This window comes from Gallinula chloropus, assembly GCF_964237585.1.
Source record: "Gallinula chloropus genome assembly, chromosome: 1".
Taxonomy (NCBI): Eukaryota; Metazoa; Chordata; class Aves; order Gruiformes; family Rallidae; genus Gallinula; species Gallinula chloropus.
Window position 1 is genome coordinate 81987831 of NC_140085.1, and position 16041 is coordinate 82003871.

The window sequence follows — 16041 nt, forward strand, 5'->3', positions numbered from 1 at the left end:
AGCTACATCAACTTATGTGGTTGATAGTGGTTGCCTTTTAAAATCAGAGCCCAAAGACTCTAATACCTAAGGTCAGTCTACACAGACAAGCTAACTAAAGCAGCCTCAGGATCCCTGGACTCTGCAGTGTGTTAAAATCACAAAGCAGTGGGTCAGCTACCTTTTTCTTCCCACTGTGACCTTTTCTCTCTCAGTGATGACGGATCAATTGCACGGAAAACTGAAAAAGGCCTCCACAGCTCTCAGGAAGATAAGTCCGGAGCTTAATTTTCTGCTTACACCTTGTCAGAGAAGTAGAGCAATTTTGGGTCATTATCCAAGCAACAAATACATCATGAATGCTAGTAACATGATGTAATTCATTACAGTGGTGCTGTGCAAATACAAAGAGGCAAAGGACAAAACCATCAATATGGCAAAGAAAGGAGCAAAATGCACTTAAAAAAAAGTGCAGGGCAGAGGATATATTCTGAAATGGTGACCCACGCATTCCACTTTTATATGCTATGTGCATATAAAGAAACAAGAAAAAGTTAAAGAATGACTACCACAGACACTGCAAAGGAAAATTTTCCAGTCTCAAGTGACAGGACATGAACGCATCCATAGTTCAAATGTGCATGATTAACACAAATAACATTAAGTAAGGATACCAAATCACTGGTACGCTATGTAAAAAATGTTTAATGTTGACTAAAGCTTTGTAGGAGAGACTGCATTTTTCTGTTGTTCATTTTTCACAGAATCATAGAATGGTTTGTCTTGGAAGGCACCTTTAAACATCATCTACTATAACCCTCCTGCCATGGGCAGGGACATTTTTCACTAGATCAAGTTGCTAAAAGTCCCATCCAACTTGATCTGGAACAATTAATGATGGGGCATCCGCAACTTCTCTGGGCAACATGTTGCAGTGTTTCGTTCACTGTGCAGTTTAAAACTACCCTCTTTCAGTTTAAAACCACTGCCCCTCATTCTGTCACTACAGGCCTCGTTAAAAAGTCTCTTTCTTCTAAGCCCCTTTATACACTGGAAGACCACAATAAGGTCTCCCAGAAGCCTTCTTTTCTCCAGATTGCCAAATTCTCTCAGCCGTCCCTCAAAAAAGAAGTGCTCCAGCCACCTGATGATCTTGGTGTCTCTCCTCTGGACTTGCTCCAACAGGTGCAGAGCTAGATGCAGTACTCCAGGCGGGGTTTTATGAGGGTGGAGTAGAGAGGAAGAATCACCTCTTTCTGCTGGCCATGCTTCTTTTTATGCAGCCAGGATACAGTTTGCTTTTGGGGCTGCAAGCACTCATTGACAGCTCGCATCCAATTTTTCATCCTCCAGTATCCCCAAGTTCTTCTCTGCAAGGCTGCTCTCAAATCCATTCATCCCCCAGTCTGTATTGATACTGGGGATTGCCTCACACCAGGGGCAGGACCTCGCTTTTGGTCCTGCTGAATTTCATGAGTTTTTTTACCAATTCAGCTTAAGTTTCGGTCATCCAGATGGTCCAAGGACTTACTGATTTTTCCTTCATATTTTTCTTCTTTTCTCTTTAGATCAAACACAAAAGTCTGCATATCAGTCCATAACTAAAAGTCTGAAAGGGCATGACAAATGGACTTGACTATTATACTAAGAACCCTACTCCTAAAGTGAAGATACAGTACCTCACATGCAACGATACATGAGTAACTTATACTTCAATGTTTAATTATACATTTTAATGTTTCTGAGTTAAAGAAATACATCTTTTTTCTTTCAATATACCTACAGACACAGTAGGATATGGGATGGCTGCTTATATTCATTATTGTGTTTCAAAAGCTTCAGATGGAACACAAAATGATTAAATATTAGAGAATAGAGACAAATACCAACATGAACAATTAATTTTCCATCAGTCACTAGAGAAATTATTTTTCAAAACCACCTCAGCAGGCTAACTTGCATATTTAAAATTATTGATTTCCGAACACAGACCTTGTATAAACAAGAAATTTGCCTTACAAGACAAAATGTACTAGAAAATTTGTACTTTTGCCCAGAATGAATTAGGCCAGCAAAACAAAAAGTCTAGCAATTATAAGTAAGTACCATTACAAATAATTACCATTAGATTTCTCTTAAAGTACAACTCTCTCAGAGGACTCCATACTTTTTCACAGCTCTTGAGCTTTTTAACTGTTTTTCATTTCACTGTGCACATTACTGTATGATAAAGGAATAGTGCACATTTCTGGATTGTCTTTTACTTAATCAAACTGATCAGGCTGCAGGACAGAGGGAAGGGAAAGAAACACACATGAAAAGGAAGACAAAGACAAGAGTTCTGGCTCCACACAAACTTGTTTGGATCCCAAAAAATTTTCCCAGAACAGATGTTAAGACATGGAAAAAGCACAGGCCAGACTTTGGACTTAAGTATGTAATTTAACTGCCTCAAGTAACATATTACAGGGAGAAAGCATTCAGTCTGACATAACTTGGAATGCCAGCAGGACCAGATGGTTTGCTTAAATCACAAGCTAATAAACCTTTACACAAAGTAAGAGGGAAATGAATTATGGCTTCATCATAGCCCCATTTTCGTTAAAGCAGCAGGGTGGCTTTAGGTACTCTTAAAGACTATATCCAAGACACTTAACTAAATTCTTGGCTATTCTGAATCAAGGGAGCAACTTTCAAATTCTTATAGATATTGGGAAAGTTGTTAGGAATAGCTTTTTGAGAGCTAAAAATATCAGAGGAAAATGAGAGAAATAACCAGCATCTAAAAAAAACCCAAACCAAACCCCCAAAATTGAAAAAAATCTTCACATCTCCCCCACCCCTGATAAAATTAAATTGTACTTTCTGGTTGGGAAGGAAGGTTTTCTCTGGAAGGACAGCTTCAACTAAGAGAAGAGCTGAAATCTCTGCCACACTGTGAGGCTGCTGGCTTCTCTACTATGACAATGCGACCACCACTAATCTTTCTGAAGCAGACACATAAGAGGTTAAGATCCTTTACCTTAATTTTTATTCTGTAATTGTAGGCACTATGAATATACACTAAGGTGAACAGATGTTCACCGAGAGTGTTCTTCCTATACATATCACCCTATATAACTACTTCACTTATTCTGTATTGTCACTGCTAAAGAACATTGCCACAAGATCCATGCAGACAAGTGAAAACACCCCACCCCCGCTCCCCTTTTTGAAAAACTTTTTCTTCACAAGTGGAAATCCCTTAGTTGAAGACCCTACCTAAAGACACTCGGAAAGAATCACAGCAGAATACTGTGTAACAATTAAGATGTTTCTATACATCACATTCACCTCCACCTCAAAGAGAATGCCAGATTCACAGCACTCCTTTTGCCAAGGTCAGCTGTGCATGTTAGAGGACTGTGGCAGACTGTGCACAGGAGGAAGGTGAGGAGTTCTGTTTTCTTCACAATAAAGGGAGTTAGTGTCAAAGATGTGAAAATGGCTGGTGGATTATCAGTTCTCCAGAGAAATGGCAGAATCTTCTTATCATCTGTAATATACAGCAATAATTTTAGGGAAAATGTTGTGTTTCTTTACATTAGTGTGTGCGCCTTCAGTTTTTAGGTTGTTAGGATTTTGTAAATTTGACATCCCTGATAAAATACAGTGAGTGGGCTTTGTGGCTTAACAGAACTGGTGCCACTGTCCCATTCTTAGATTATTAATTGGGAAAAAGGAGGGGAGAAAGAGAGAGAGAACAAAAGACTGTGGTCTGAAAAGCTGCAGGATTTGAATGCAAATTTTCTTATCACTGTCATAGTGAGATACTTAGCTGACGACTCTTGATTCCATGAGTTGGCCTCCCAACAGAAACTTTTATTATAAAAAAACCCCATCTGATAATGAAGAGAAGCTAATGCTCTGTGTTGCTCCTTATTGTCTCTACTGATGGCTCTAGGCAATGAATAGAACTAACATTTGACTCACCAGATACCTGACATTACCATGTTACTCCTGCAGAATCCACAAAAATTGGAATATAGGAGTCTCTCTTAAGAAGAATGTTACTTGAGTATCACTCAAGAGTGCTTTTTGCTCAGACTCTGAGAGCTCTTGTATGAAGGAAGACGAATCAAAATTCACAGATGTTTGGGAAAGAGCTCCTGATCCTCCAGGCTTCATGACTAAGTCACAGCTGTGTGTCCTGTTAGGATGCTTGGAGGTAGCTTTGGGAGTTGTATCTCCTCAGTTAGGGCCATAAGCCATATAAATAAGCAACAGCCTACTGCTGGGGCAACAGCTCTTAGGAAGGAAGCAGTAACAGTCTCTGCTTAATTTGAGTCAGGCCTGGAAAATATAAGTGAAAAACTGAATTCTGATTTCTGTTGAGGACAGAAAGCTGTTGTAGTCTCTGGTATATGATGACTATAACAACTCACAATTTTATTTCTGTATTTCCCTCAACTGGAACCATTATCCAGTGAGGTATTCTCATTAGCTTTTTTAAGCCTTGCAACCATATCAAAGGAAGCTGTTCTGTTTTATTTTACATGGATCTGCAGTCTTAGTGAAGTGTCTCGTGTTTATCTTCTGTGGCCAGCAATGAATCTCGCCAGCCGCTTGGGAACAGGGCAGCAATACTACTTCAAGGAATAACAAACAATTCAAGGGATAACAAACAATCCTGCAAGAACCTGGCCTTTGATCACCATTTGAAAACCTCGACAGAGACACCAGAATTTAGCACATTTAGCACATTCTGCACACAGTCATTTAGCACAACTTGTTAAATCCAAACAGATTCTCTAGAACGATGGCTAATTCACGATACTCCAGCCAGAGCTCTAAACACGGACATCTTCAAAGTAACTTAACCCCTCTTCGGATAGATCTGCTCTGTGATTGCTAAGGCAACAGTAACAACTGTGGCAAAGAAGCCTTCCAGCACAGACTAATTGCCCAAGGATTTCAGCAGGTTTTCTACAAGCCTTCTGTAGACCATGCTGATTTCCATGTTGTTGCATTTTAGACAGTTTCAGGTTAATTAGGATATATCACCATGGCAGACAGTTTAGACGTAGCTGAATAATATTTAAAGTAAGTATTCAACGCTGTGCTACATAGCATGGCATTGACTGTCAATTTATATGGCATAGACTGATTCTCTGAAGAGAAAGAATCTGGGATGGTCTATTAACTCTCTACAAATAGTGAAAAAATGGTATGCTAATTCCACATACAATTCTAACACTCTTTTCCCTAAAGACATTAAGGATCATGAACATAAATACACGAAAACACAGTTATTATGTGAAAGCACAGGCAATGCCACAGGATGGTTGAACATGTGGCTAACTGAAGTAGCACAGTCTCATTGGCAAGCTCAGGAAAGTTTCCACATCTACTAACTTGTGGAAGCAGATCTTTGGCATTGTAGTTAACAGAAAGCAAGCAAACAGCAGAACCTAACCACAATAACGAAAACGTAATCCCACCGTACCGAGCCAACTCAGGCTGAAATTCAGTGATGGGTTTCAAGGAATCTGATGGTAAACAGCAGTACAGCAAAATTCAAAAACTTTTGTAGGAGTAGGAAAAGTTTCAAAAAAGAAGAGGCAGCCTCAACCTAATGGTCCTCAAGTTTGTCACTCTTCCGTGTTTTTCTATATAGAAGAATGGTCTGGAAAGGATTATGCTTTCTTTTCTTGCACTTAATGGATTGTGGGGGAAAGCAAATTATATCAGAAAAACTGTACGTATTTTTAAATTTATTAATCTAATGTACAAGTCTAACCACCTTTTTGAATGCTCTAATCTACATATTATTGTATCACATTTGCATCTAGGATCATGGTTAAAAAATGCAACTGGAAAATGGAAAAGAAATTCCAAATTAAAAAAACTCACAGAACTAGCTTTAAACAAACATTAGCACAAGTGTTTGCTTGGGTCCTTACAATTCCAAGCAAGCATGATGTAGCCAAATCTGCAAGACTTTCATTTTTCCTTTGAGCCACAACAAATAAAATACCATCTAGAGGTAGGTTAAGAAAATAATATAACAGGTAGAGAGATGCCAAGATAGAGCTTTATCTGGAATACTTGACTGTAATAAAAGGTATAACATGAAATCAGTATTTATCTATTAAACAATAAAAAGGAATAAAAATCCAGACAAAATGATTTTAAAATCAGCATTTGCACACAATTTCTATGTAACAGCTTCTATCAGCATTTCTTTATATGACAATGTGACTTATATGACTTTGGGGTTGGACTGGATGATCTCTGGTGGTCCCTTCCAACCCCTACAATTGTGCGAAAATGGAGAAATATTCAATGTGTATTTTGAACAGAGCTTAATCAACCTTTCAGTAACCCAAATTCTCCTAAAAGTAGTAAAATTTTGCCCACTTTGCAACCTTAAATGAGTGCAACAAATGGAACAAACCAAAAAGATTAACAAGGTATTTTTCCCTACGATATCAGAAAAAAGATCTCTGCCCTGAAGTCTTTGGACATGATTTTCTATTAATCTTTGGTTTTTACCCATTCATTCTTCTTTATTGGAGGCAAAAAAAAAATCTTGCAAACCCCAACTTGGCATAACTGAACACATCTAGGACAGAAGAGAGTAAAAATTCCACTCTGGTACACCTCTTGAAAGGTATGTTATTGCATAAGCAAGGTGTGTGACTCAATACAAATCCCTTGAAATACCTGGGGAGTAGTAACTTCAGGGAGAAGCAGCACTTCTAAAATGACTGTAAACATATTTACTGACAAGGACAGAGCACACAGTAAACTTTAACTAGCCAAAACGCTTTCGCTACCCAGAAGAAAAGAATGAGACACAAGAATGAAAAAAGAAGTATCTCTTGAAAAACAATGGCAAGACACTACTTCAGGCAGACAACTGACTTAAAGAGGTCTTAAAAAATATATCAGTGAAACAAATTAAAATATAAATTTTTAGCACAATGTTTTTACTTAATATGAATCAAATACACAAATTGCTTTCTACATGTGCTCAAAAACCAAAATGAGTTTGGCAGAACTTTTATAGAAGGAGCTTTGCAGAAAATATTCAAGTTCAGCCAAAGAGAATGTAAACTGGGAAGCAGTGAGGCTCCAGCCCCTTTACTCCCAACCATACCTTGGGTTACTCCCTTGATCTCCAATCACTTGGTTTATCAAGCTTCTCATTAGGAGATGAGAAGACAACATAAAAACATTCATTAAGAAGCAAACTGTCCAGTATATGTCACAGAGCAGTGAGAATTCTGATGTTTCTACACTGTACAGTAAACACCTATAGTTAAGTGGTTCATGAGAAATTCCATGTTGTATTTTCCATTTACAGGGACCTGAGAGGTATCATTCAAAACTTGTCCAAAATTTCTGTACAGTAACTTAAGAGAGAAAAGGCTGTACTGTGCATTCAAACCTCTGCAGACCTTGTACTTACCACAGGGAAATCACAGTGAACATGAAAAGAGGAAATAGGAGAGAACTGTGAAGAAAGTTCTAGTATTTGCATTTATTTTTCCTTAATAAACAGATATGAATGTTGAAGTAGAGAATTTCACGGGTCTTATTGTGAACATGTTTTACATGTAATATGTACCTGAAAGAATATTAAATCCTGCTGCAATGACTTAAGATAGTGGGAGAAAGAAATTAGCATAAGAAATTACATTTAAACAATACATGGCCATTACAATATTCAGGGGTAATTTTTTTTTTCTCAAAACGCAGATAAATCTGCCCTGTGTAGGATAAGAAGTGACAGTGTAGAAACACAGATACAGCTATTTGCATACTTACACACTTAAACTCATTTAAAATTTCCTACTGAGAACCGTAAGCTCAAAAAAAAATTGATAGAAGGTGTCAAGATCAGACTGCTAATTCAGAAACTTCAGTTGAAGTACCTACTTAAGGAAGGAAGGAATGAACAGGTAATGGCCTGTATTCCGTATTGGCACTTACTTGCTGTAACATTTTAGGGTAAGGAGTTAGATGTTAGTTGATACTATATATAGAGTCCATTTATGTAGGAGGTGATACTCATGACAGAGCAGAGCTGCACTAGTATCAGCAGAAATTCTACTCAAATTTCTAAAATCTACCGCTTTTCAAATTTGTAGGAAATAAGATCTAGAAACATATGTTACGGTCAGGCAGTGCCCCATCTCACTCATAGAAATAGCAGCCTATTGTAAAGGCCATGAAACCAGCTCTGCTAAAAATATGTTTAGTAATAATACTAAGCAATTCCTGCCTCCATTTGTCACTCATGCCCCCACAGTTCAATGCTTCCTCAGATGTGCCTCAAGTTCTGCATGGGGATGCATGAACCAGAGCAGTAAATTGCTTCGCATTAAAAAGTCCTTCAAAAAGTAAGGTAATTCTCATTATGGATCAGGTCACCCCGCTCCATTTCACAGCTTGGCCTGAGAAAGACCCAGGCCGGGAAAACCGAAGGGACACACACTGAAATATGGGGATAAAAGTCATCAAACAGAGGGAGGGCCAGGACACATTTGTGAACTATGGCCTTCAATAATGAAGGCTCAAAATGCAAGTCACTCTAATACTGTGCTCCTTGAGCCAAGGACCTGACACTACTTGTTACTGATTGACACTGAATCACAGAACCTGGACTTCCTTTTCACTTTGCTCCACAAAAAAGGCCTTATTATTTCATGAAGATTGAAACACTTTCCCAGCATTGTGTTCCCATGGTTCTCCTGATGACTAAATTGATATATAAGATAACCTCCTGCCTTCTGCTGCAGGAGAAGGGATGGTAAGCTGTACCAGGACAGTAAAAGAAACTTTGTGAGCTAGACAGAACCTCAAAGAAGGTCAAAGATGATGTCCAGCAGTTTTTTTCTAGGGAAGTAAAACTACCACTGTATTTCTGAGGAGGAAAAAACCTTTTTTTTTTTCCTTTTTTTTTCTTTCTGCAGAACATAACAATAGCTTTACTGAAGTCAACTCAGATTCGGTTAATTCAGAAAAAGTGCCTGTATCCACATTTGGTTTTGCCATGTCTAATAGAAAGAACTTTATGATAGAAATGTTTACCCAAGAAGTCCTTCAGCCTTATGGAGAGTACTTAAAAAGATGTCTCCATACACCTTCTGACCTTCAACCTGAACTAGTGAGATCAGCCATAGCTTTACATAACCCCACAGCTATAAATTTACAGTAATATTTACATCCAGGATTCATCAGGTGCACCAACAAAACCAGGTGAGTATGTTAGCAAGAACAAACTTCAAGACATTTCAAGTCTTTATACCTCTGTAAGACTCCCTCATCTGCTTTCCTTATGGCAGGGTTTCTCTTATACACAACAATAAAGTTAATAAAACTATGTCTAATCCAATGGGTGCACTGTTCCCAGCAAGAAATGTCTGACTTTGTGACAGATGAAAGAAATAACAGGTCTAAGACCCTGAAATAAACAGAAAGGTTTAGTCAGCTAGAGACATCTTGCCTTTAGATTGTGTATTAACACTGTTAACCCACTGCCTCAGTTAATATGCACTGCCAGGATATTTTTAAACACTGGATTAAAGAAAGCAAGATTTTAATCTGAAACAGTTATCTGAGAACCATGAAATCCTGAGCAGCTTCATGGACACTGTAACTCAAATCTGAAGCCTGTGAAGTAGCAGGAAACCGTAATCATGAGATGATGGAAGGTAGGATTACACAACACAGGGCTACAAAACCAACATGAAATATTGGGGCAGAGGTACACACAAATGAGATGTCCTCATACCTTGAACCACTTAAAGCCAAAATGGTTGACCTCATGCACTGATTCAATAAACAGCTTCAGACAGGCAGTGAAGTGGCAGAATGGTAGAAAGCAAGATAAACAGAAGAGAGGAAAGAAAAAGCATGCAATTAAAAGCAAATTATAATCAGTTTGGATAACATTAACATTTTAAAAACAAATACATCATTCATGGCCTAAGAATGATCCTAAGCTACTACTGCTTGTAAAAATGAAAGGATTTACCCTTAATAATGTATAGAAAGCAGTGCCTTGCATTTTTAAACTCCAAAGCTATCTAAAGGTGTCTTTCACATTTCTATAAAAAACCTCCAGAGACCACAATAAAACAAAGAGGGCATTCTTTTAAAGCCATTTAAGAAATATGAAATGAAACAAATTTGAAGGAAAGTCTCCTCCTCACCTTGGAAAAACAGCTACTTGCCAAAGCTCTATTACTTGACTGTCTTTAACTGATAACAAAACAAAATCCTGTTGGACAAAATGGGGCACAGCAGCTTTCCCAGTGCTGAATGGACGACAACACTCCAGTTGCTCTTCTTCTGTGCCATCTTGTTGCTCATGTTTTAAAAACTAAAACTGGTCAAAGCCAGCAAGACACTGCTGTCAATCAATGTTGATACAGATGTTGACCTTTCCCTCTTCCAATCCTGCTGCTTTCTAGCCATCCTCCTTTCTCCTCAGTTGTGTGTACACTGCCACATCAAATTAATTCATTTTTTGTGCTGATGTTACCCACCATATTCCACTAATCATATTCCCACAAATCTTATTCCTTTTGGCTCCCTTCCTCTCAATCTCTCTCACTGATCCTTATGGTTTATTGGCCCTCATTTCACTGTCTTGCCTCATCTTTCAGATTGTACACCTAATTCCAACTCTCTATTGACCAGCTATTTCTCCTTTTCACCAAGTTCTGAGCATCTGACCTCATCAGGCAGGTCTTGCAGGTGAATTCTTCTGAGAAGCCTCCTTACTGCCAAATCTGAAATTTGTGTGCATCCCCAAAGCACTATTCTCTTTCCATATTCTTGTTTTAGGATGCCTCTTGAGTTAATAAAACTTTACTTCTATGACAACAGTTCCCTATTTCACTAACTCAGACTTACCTCTTCTCCTCTCATTAATATACCTGTCACTAACAGTTCACAGTGGAGAAACATGTATGAGGAGCTCACACTCAAAAGGTTAAAAAGGAGTCCTCTTTTCCATCCTGTGACTGAATTCTTCCTTGTTACTTCATTTCTCTTCATCTGGAAAGAACTTGCATATTTTTTGTTAATCTTGACTAAAACATCCTTTAAAAGGTTATTTTTAAGAGCTTGCAGTATTTCTTTTATGGAATATCTCTAATACAAGACTTTTCTGGCTGCATCTATTTAACTAAAGTTTTTTTGATAGGATTTCTTCTGTGTTTGTAAAAATCTTTCTTGGTCAGGTTGTGCCCATTTGTTCAGTAATCTTCCTGTCTGTGGCTCTGATCATGTTAATGCTACCTAGGATGCCTCTCTGCAAGTGAATCAAATGTAAGCTACTCATCCTTTGCAAACTGTACTCCACCTACTTTTCACTTTCAATATGGAGATGAACTATGATCATTCTCTATGACAATCCTACACCATGCACCATCACAAAGTCTTATGCAACTTGTGTTGTGTTTCAAGGACTGACATCACAAAAGGCTGAGTTCTCTGAGCTTCTAGGTGCTCAACGAATGTAACAATGGTCACTTTGTCTTGTAACAAAGAAATTAAAAATCATATCCTTGGCATTCAACCACGTACAACTACTACTACTTTGTTTACTTTTGCTTCTCAGCACAGGACCTGCTCTTTTGTGAGAAAGATATTTTCCTTTCAAGGACATCTTTGATGTGGTATTCCCAACCTAGTTAACATTTTTGTTTCATGCTTTTTTTATTCTTTAAAGGCTACAAGAAGTTTGGAAAGAATGCAGTCTTGAAAGTGAGCTCCATAACACTGTCTAGGATCTTAGGGTACAGCAACCAGAATTATCCTCAACATGTCTATCAGTGAACAGACTCTAGCCTAAAGAGAAAGAGTTGCTTTTGCCTGGAAAACCTGGATTAATACTAATACATTTATATCTGCCTTTCAGTTTAAATATGTGATATAAGAATGCATGTTGGAAAAACCTCTTAAAGACATTCAAGTGCAGTTAGAACTTTTTAATTTAAATAATAAAAAGATCACGCCATGGCCATGCAACTGACCAAATGCTCCTCTTTGCTAGTTACGGTCAAGCAGGGAAGCGTAAAAAACAGAGGAAGCTCACAAAAAGCACAGTAAGAATGCCAGTTCAGCTTCTGCTTCAAAGGCTTTTTGAAAAGTTCACTGAATTCTAGTCACTCCTTAAGGTATGTTTTCTTGATGATTACTTACATGAGTTAAAACCAGGCACACACGTGATATTCTTCAGAGTATCTTGTCAGCGGCACAAAATCCATTTATGCACAAGAGTTTACACTTGTGTATTGTCTTTGTGTACATTTGGCTCAAGCCAAGGTGTTTGTCTCTTTACCCAGCTGTTTTGCAAGTTCAATGAGACTGTGGTCCATAAACACAACTATAAAAATCATCATCTTTAAATATATCCCATGAACAACACAGTTGACCTGAGTAAGCTTAGGTCACGTAGGAAGATAGATTTGACAGGCAAGACAGATCAGAAGACTCACTATTTAAAATAATATTTTAAATCTCAGGATACCTTATATTTCTTTTTAATTTCAAGAAAATCTTACCAATGAAATACAACTTTTCATGAATGCTTTGCCGACTTTGAATTCTATTACCTAATTTTGGAACAGAGATACAGGATCATCAAACAAAACCAGCTGTGTTTCACACAGTAAAGCAGGGAAAATAGTACCTTACTGTCTGGTTACTTTCCTAAGAGGACTACCAGTGACTTTATAAGATTGCAGACCTGTTTCTCAGCATTGATCCTGGCTGACTCCTCTTGTGCTAGCACCATTTCCCGCTCTGCAGTTATCTGAACACTTTCTCTGAGTGCTTCTTCCAATTCTTCAATCCGATCATCCTTTTTACGTAGATTGTCCTGGAAAATGATGGGAGACTAGGTGAAGATGACTTGTTTGTTTGGGACTACAGCCTTTTAATCAACCAAGTTTTATGCCAAACAAAATGTGTTTCTCCCTCCCAAGGTGCAACTGCAGGCAAGCGATCTTCACACAAAGGAAAGCAAGATGAAGAGATGCAAGAGTAGGAGGAAGACTACAGTAAAGAGAAGGAGAAAGCTAGCGAAGCACAACCGCAAAGCAAGAGTGCTTGCCCTCCGTGTTGGACGTACCGCACTCCTGTCAGATTATATAGCATAGATAAACCAGGTTGTTGGTTTGTTGGTAAATAAAGATTAGTAAGCAGTTCCAAAGAAGCACAGAAGACAGAATTGGTGGGAAGGCAGCAGGCATTCAGCATTGGCCATTTGCTCACACATTCATCAGCAGGTGTGGTAAGAGGGAAAACATAACGCTGCAGCTTGGAATTTTCCACTTCCAGTTTAAGGGGGAGAAAAGCAAACATCAACCCAACAGAGTTTTCCATCATTCAGATTAAGTCTTTAAGGAAGTTTTTCATTAAAAACTCTCATGGAATTAGGAAGGGTTCATCTGGGCCGTCCAAATTTCAGACATTCAAGTGCCAAGACTTCCTTAAAATTTATTCTTCAATTAAGAGCATCTTCACAGTTCCAAGTTCAGGTGTCCCACATATACTCAAAGACCACTGAAGAAACCTGTACTGGTCCTCAGAAAATATGCTTCTTAATGGTTTAACAGTATAGCTTTATAAAATATATACGATATTAATGATATTTTTATTTGTAGAAGAGACACTCCTTAATCTAATACTGCTAGAAAAATACAGGATATCTCCTGCTTTTGTGTCCAGCTTGGACAAAAGACTACAAAGCAGCTGCCCTGACAGGTATATATGAATGTCCTGGATCATGGTTGGTTTAAAAAAAAAAATCTATCAGAAATGAGTACCCTGGTGGAAGATTTCTGCTCTTCTTATCTTGCAGATTGGTTTAGATCAAAGGATTCAGATGAAATACTAATGCACATATAAGTTACCACATGGACTTTCTAGCCATCTCAGAAGCAGTGGAAGAATCAAAAATGTCTTCTGTCCTTCTGCATTTAGGACTGAAATTTTCCACTGTATTTCTGAAAGTGTTTCACATCATATACAGAATAAGAAAAAAGATGACTGACTTGAAAAAAAATGACCTTATAACCTTCACAATGCAAAAATTAGTCACTGGAGTTTAAAGAATTAACTTGATTTGTTTCTTAATTCCAGCTTTCTAAGACTTAGGATACATCACCAAGGATACTTGCTATATGAACATCATTTCTGGCAGTCTCAAGACTGCCGTTCTCAATGAGAGCATTCCAGCAGAGATGCAGAGTTTTGGATCAGACCAGGGGGAGACCTCTGGCACCACTGCCTGTGTGTAGAGAAAGGCAGTATTCAGCCATTAGCACAGGCAGCGGTATTTGTCAGGCTTTGCAAGCAGAGGACATTTCTGCTGATGGTTACTTTCCAAAGTGGATTCAAGGGGCAAGTAATTGCTGATTTCTAAAGAAACAAATGAAGATATCTTCATTTCAAAAGACAGCAGTTGCAGAACATGTTTCCATATTTTTTGAATCTTTCTGTAACATTGATTCTATCTTTTATAACTACTTTATGGTTATGATTAGTCTAACCAAAGACTCATCAAAAAGATGATAAACAAGTTTACAGAAAACTCAGCACAGACCATTAACTGAAAAATATCTACTTGCCTATTTGCATTACACAATAAATACCGACTGCATTTCTTGATATATTATTCATGGACAGACAAGAAAGTGTAGAAGTGTAGCTCTGATTTTTAAATACCATAAGTGGGAATGGTTCATTTGAACAGCTGCATGTAAAATGGAAGAAACTGCTTTAAAATAAGAATACAGTATAAAACATTCTAACACATAAGGTATGTCCACTCTTCATCCCAGGCAAACGTTGAAGTGTCATTAACCTTGACACTGTGCAGTGCTTCATCCAGGCAGGTGGACTCTTGACGGACAGGAGGAAGAGCAATTGATGGTACCAAAACTGATCAAGATGGTGCCATATTACCTGCACTTTTATACCTGCACAATTATATGTGAATGCACAAAGTCTGCATCTAGTAAGGACAGATTAACTACAAATTTTAAGTGTCTCAGATAAACCTAACTAAAAGATGTGCAAGTTTACTTTTGCAATGATGTCATAATGTGTGTAATGACCTCACAAAACCACACTGATGCCTGGCAGGGGTAGCAGATAGCCAGGCAGATGACACCTCCACTAGTTAGAACAGTTTCAAGGCACTTTTAAACAATTATTTTGTTTCTAGCTCTTCGATTCACAACTAATTGATTAGTATTTATTTTTTTAAAATACAAGCTGCTCTTTCCAACAAAACATACTAATAGAAAACAAGTAAATAAAAGTGAACCAGCATTTGTCTTTCAACACACCAGAATGTTTTTCCAATTGTTTCCCACTAAACTCTGAAACAACAGGCTCAAGCTGATCTTCAACCTGTGCTGCTTTCTTAGTTACATGAAGTATTCTATCTTTATTGTGATAAGCATGAAACTCTGAAGAAAAACTGCTGTTAATTATAACTACAGTTATAACATTTTTTCTTGCAATGACTGATCCTCTGAAACAGTGGACTAGAGTAAAACTTGAGTTGCTTTACATGTACATTATAACATGACACAGGGCAAATTTATCTTCCTGTATTTTGATAACATTGCAGCCCGATAAACAGTGGCAGTCTCCTTTCAGGAAACGTATACAGATGGTAATTCAGAAAGAAAAAAAAATTACTTACCTGTAGAGTAACTGATGTATGACCTACCCAAATATCTCCATGACCCTCCCTCCCTGTCCTCCTGAGTCCCATCTACACAAGATTCCACAGCAGAGAAGGAATTAAACAGGGACAGAGGAGGTAGCTCTGCGTTTATGATTAACAGTGGCAGCACAAAGAAAATTAAAAACCCATTCAATACTTCGGGACCGTCAAGAGTTCAGGTACAATAAAAAGCTTTGCTACCCACACTATGATCCTGTAGCAGATTTGTATGCAAAACTCATTCCAATTGCTGTGTGAAAACCTGAAAGGAAAAGGAGGTGTGACTGACACACATTTCTGAGCTGCTCCTTTCACTTCAG

General features: G+C 38.0%; 1 protein-coding gene across 2 annotated transcripts in view; it reads right to left on the reverse strand.

Moving 5' to 3' along the window:
• The window catches only part of ERC1 (ELKS/RAB6-interacting/CAST family member 1), a gene marked incomplete at its 3' end in the record, with an annotated part of 279280 nt that overhangs the window by 104178 nt on the left and 159061 nt on the right, over positions 1 to 16041 (reverse strand). For both annotated transcript variants that reach the window (XM_084278306.1, XM_084278305.1), the window contains one exon: positions 12728 to 12859. In XM_084278306.1, the coding sequence (XP_084134432.1) occupies positions 12728 to 12859 (132 nt within the window). The remainder of the gene's footprint in view (positions 1 to 12727; positions 12860 to 16041) is intronic.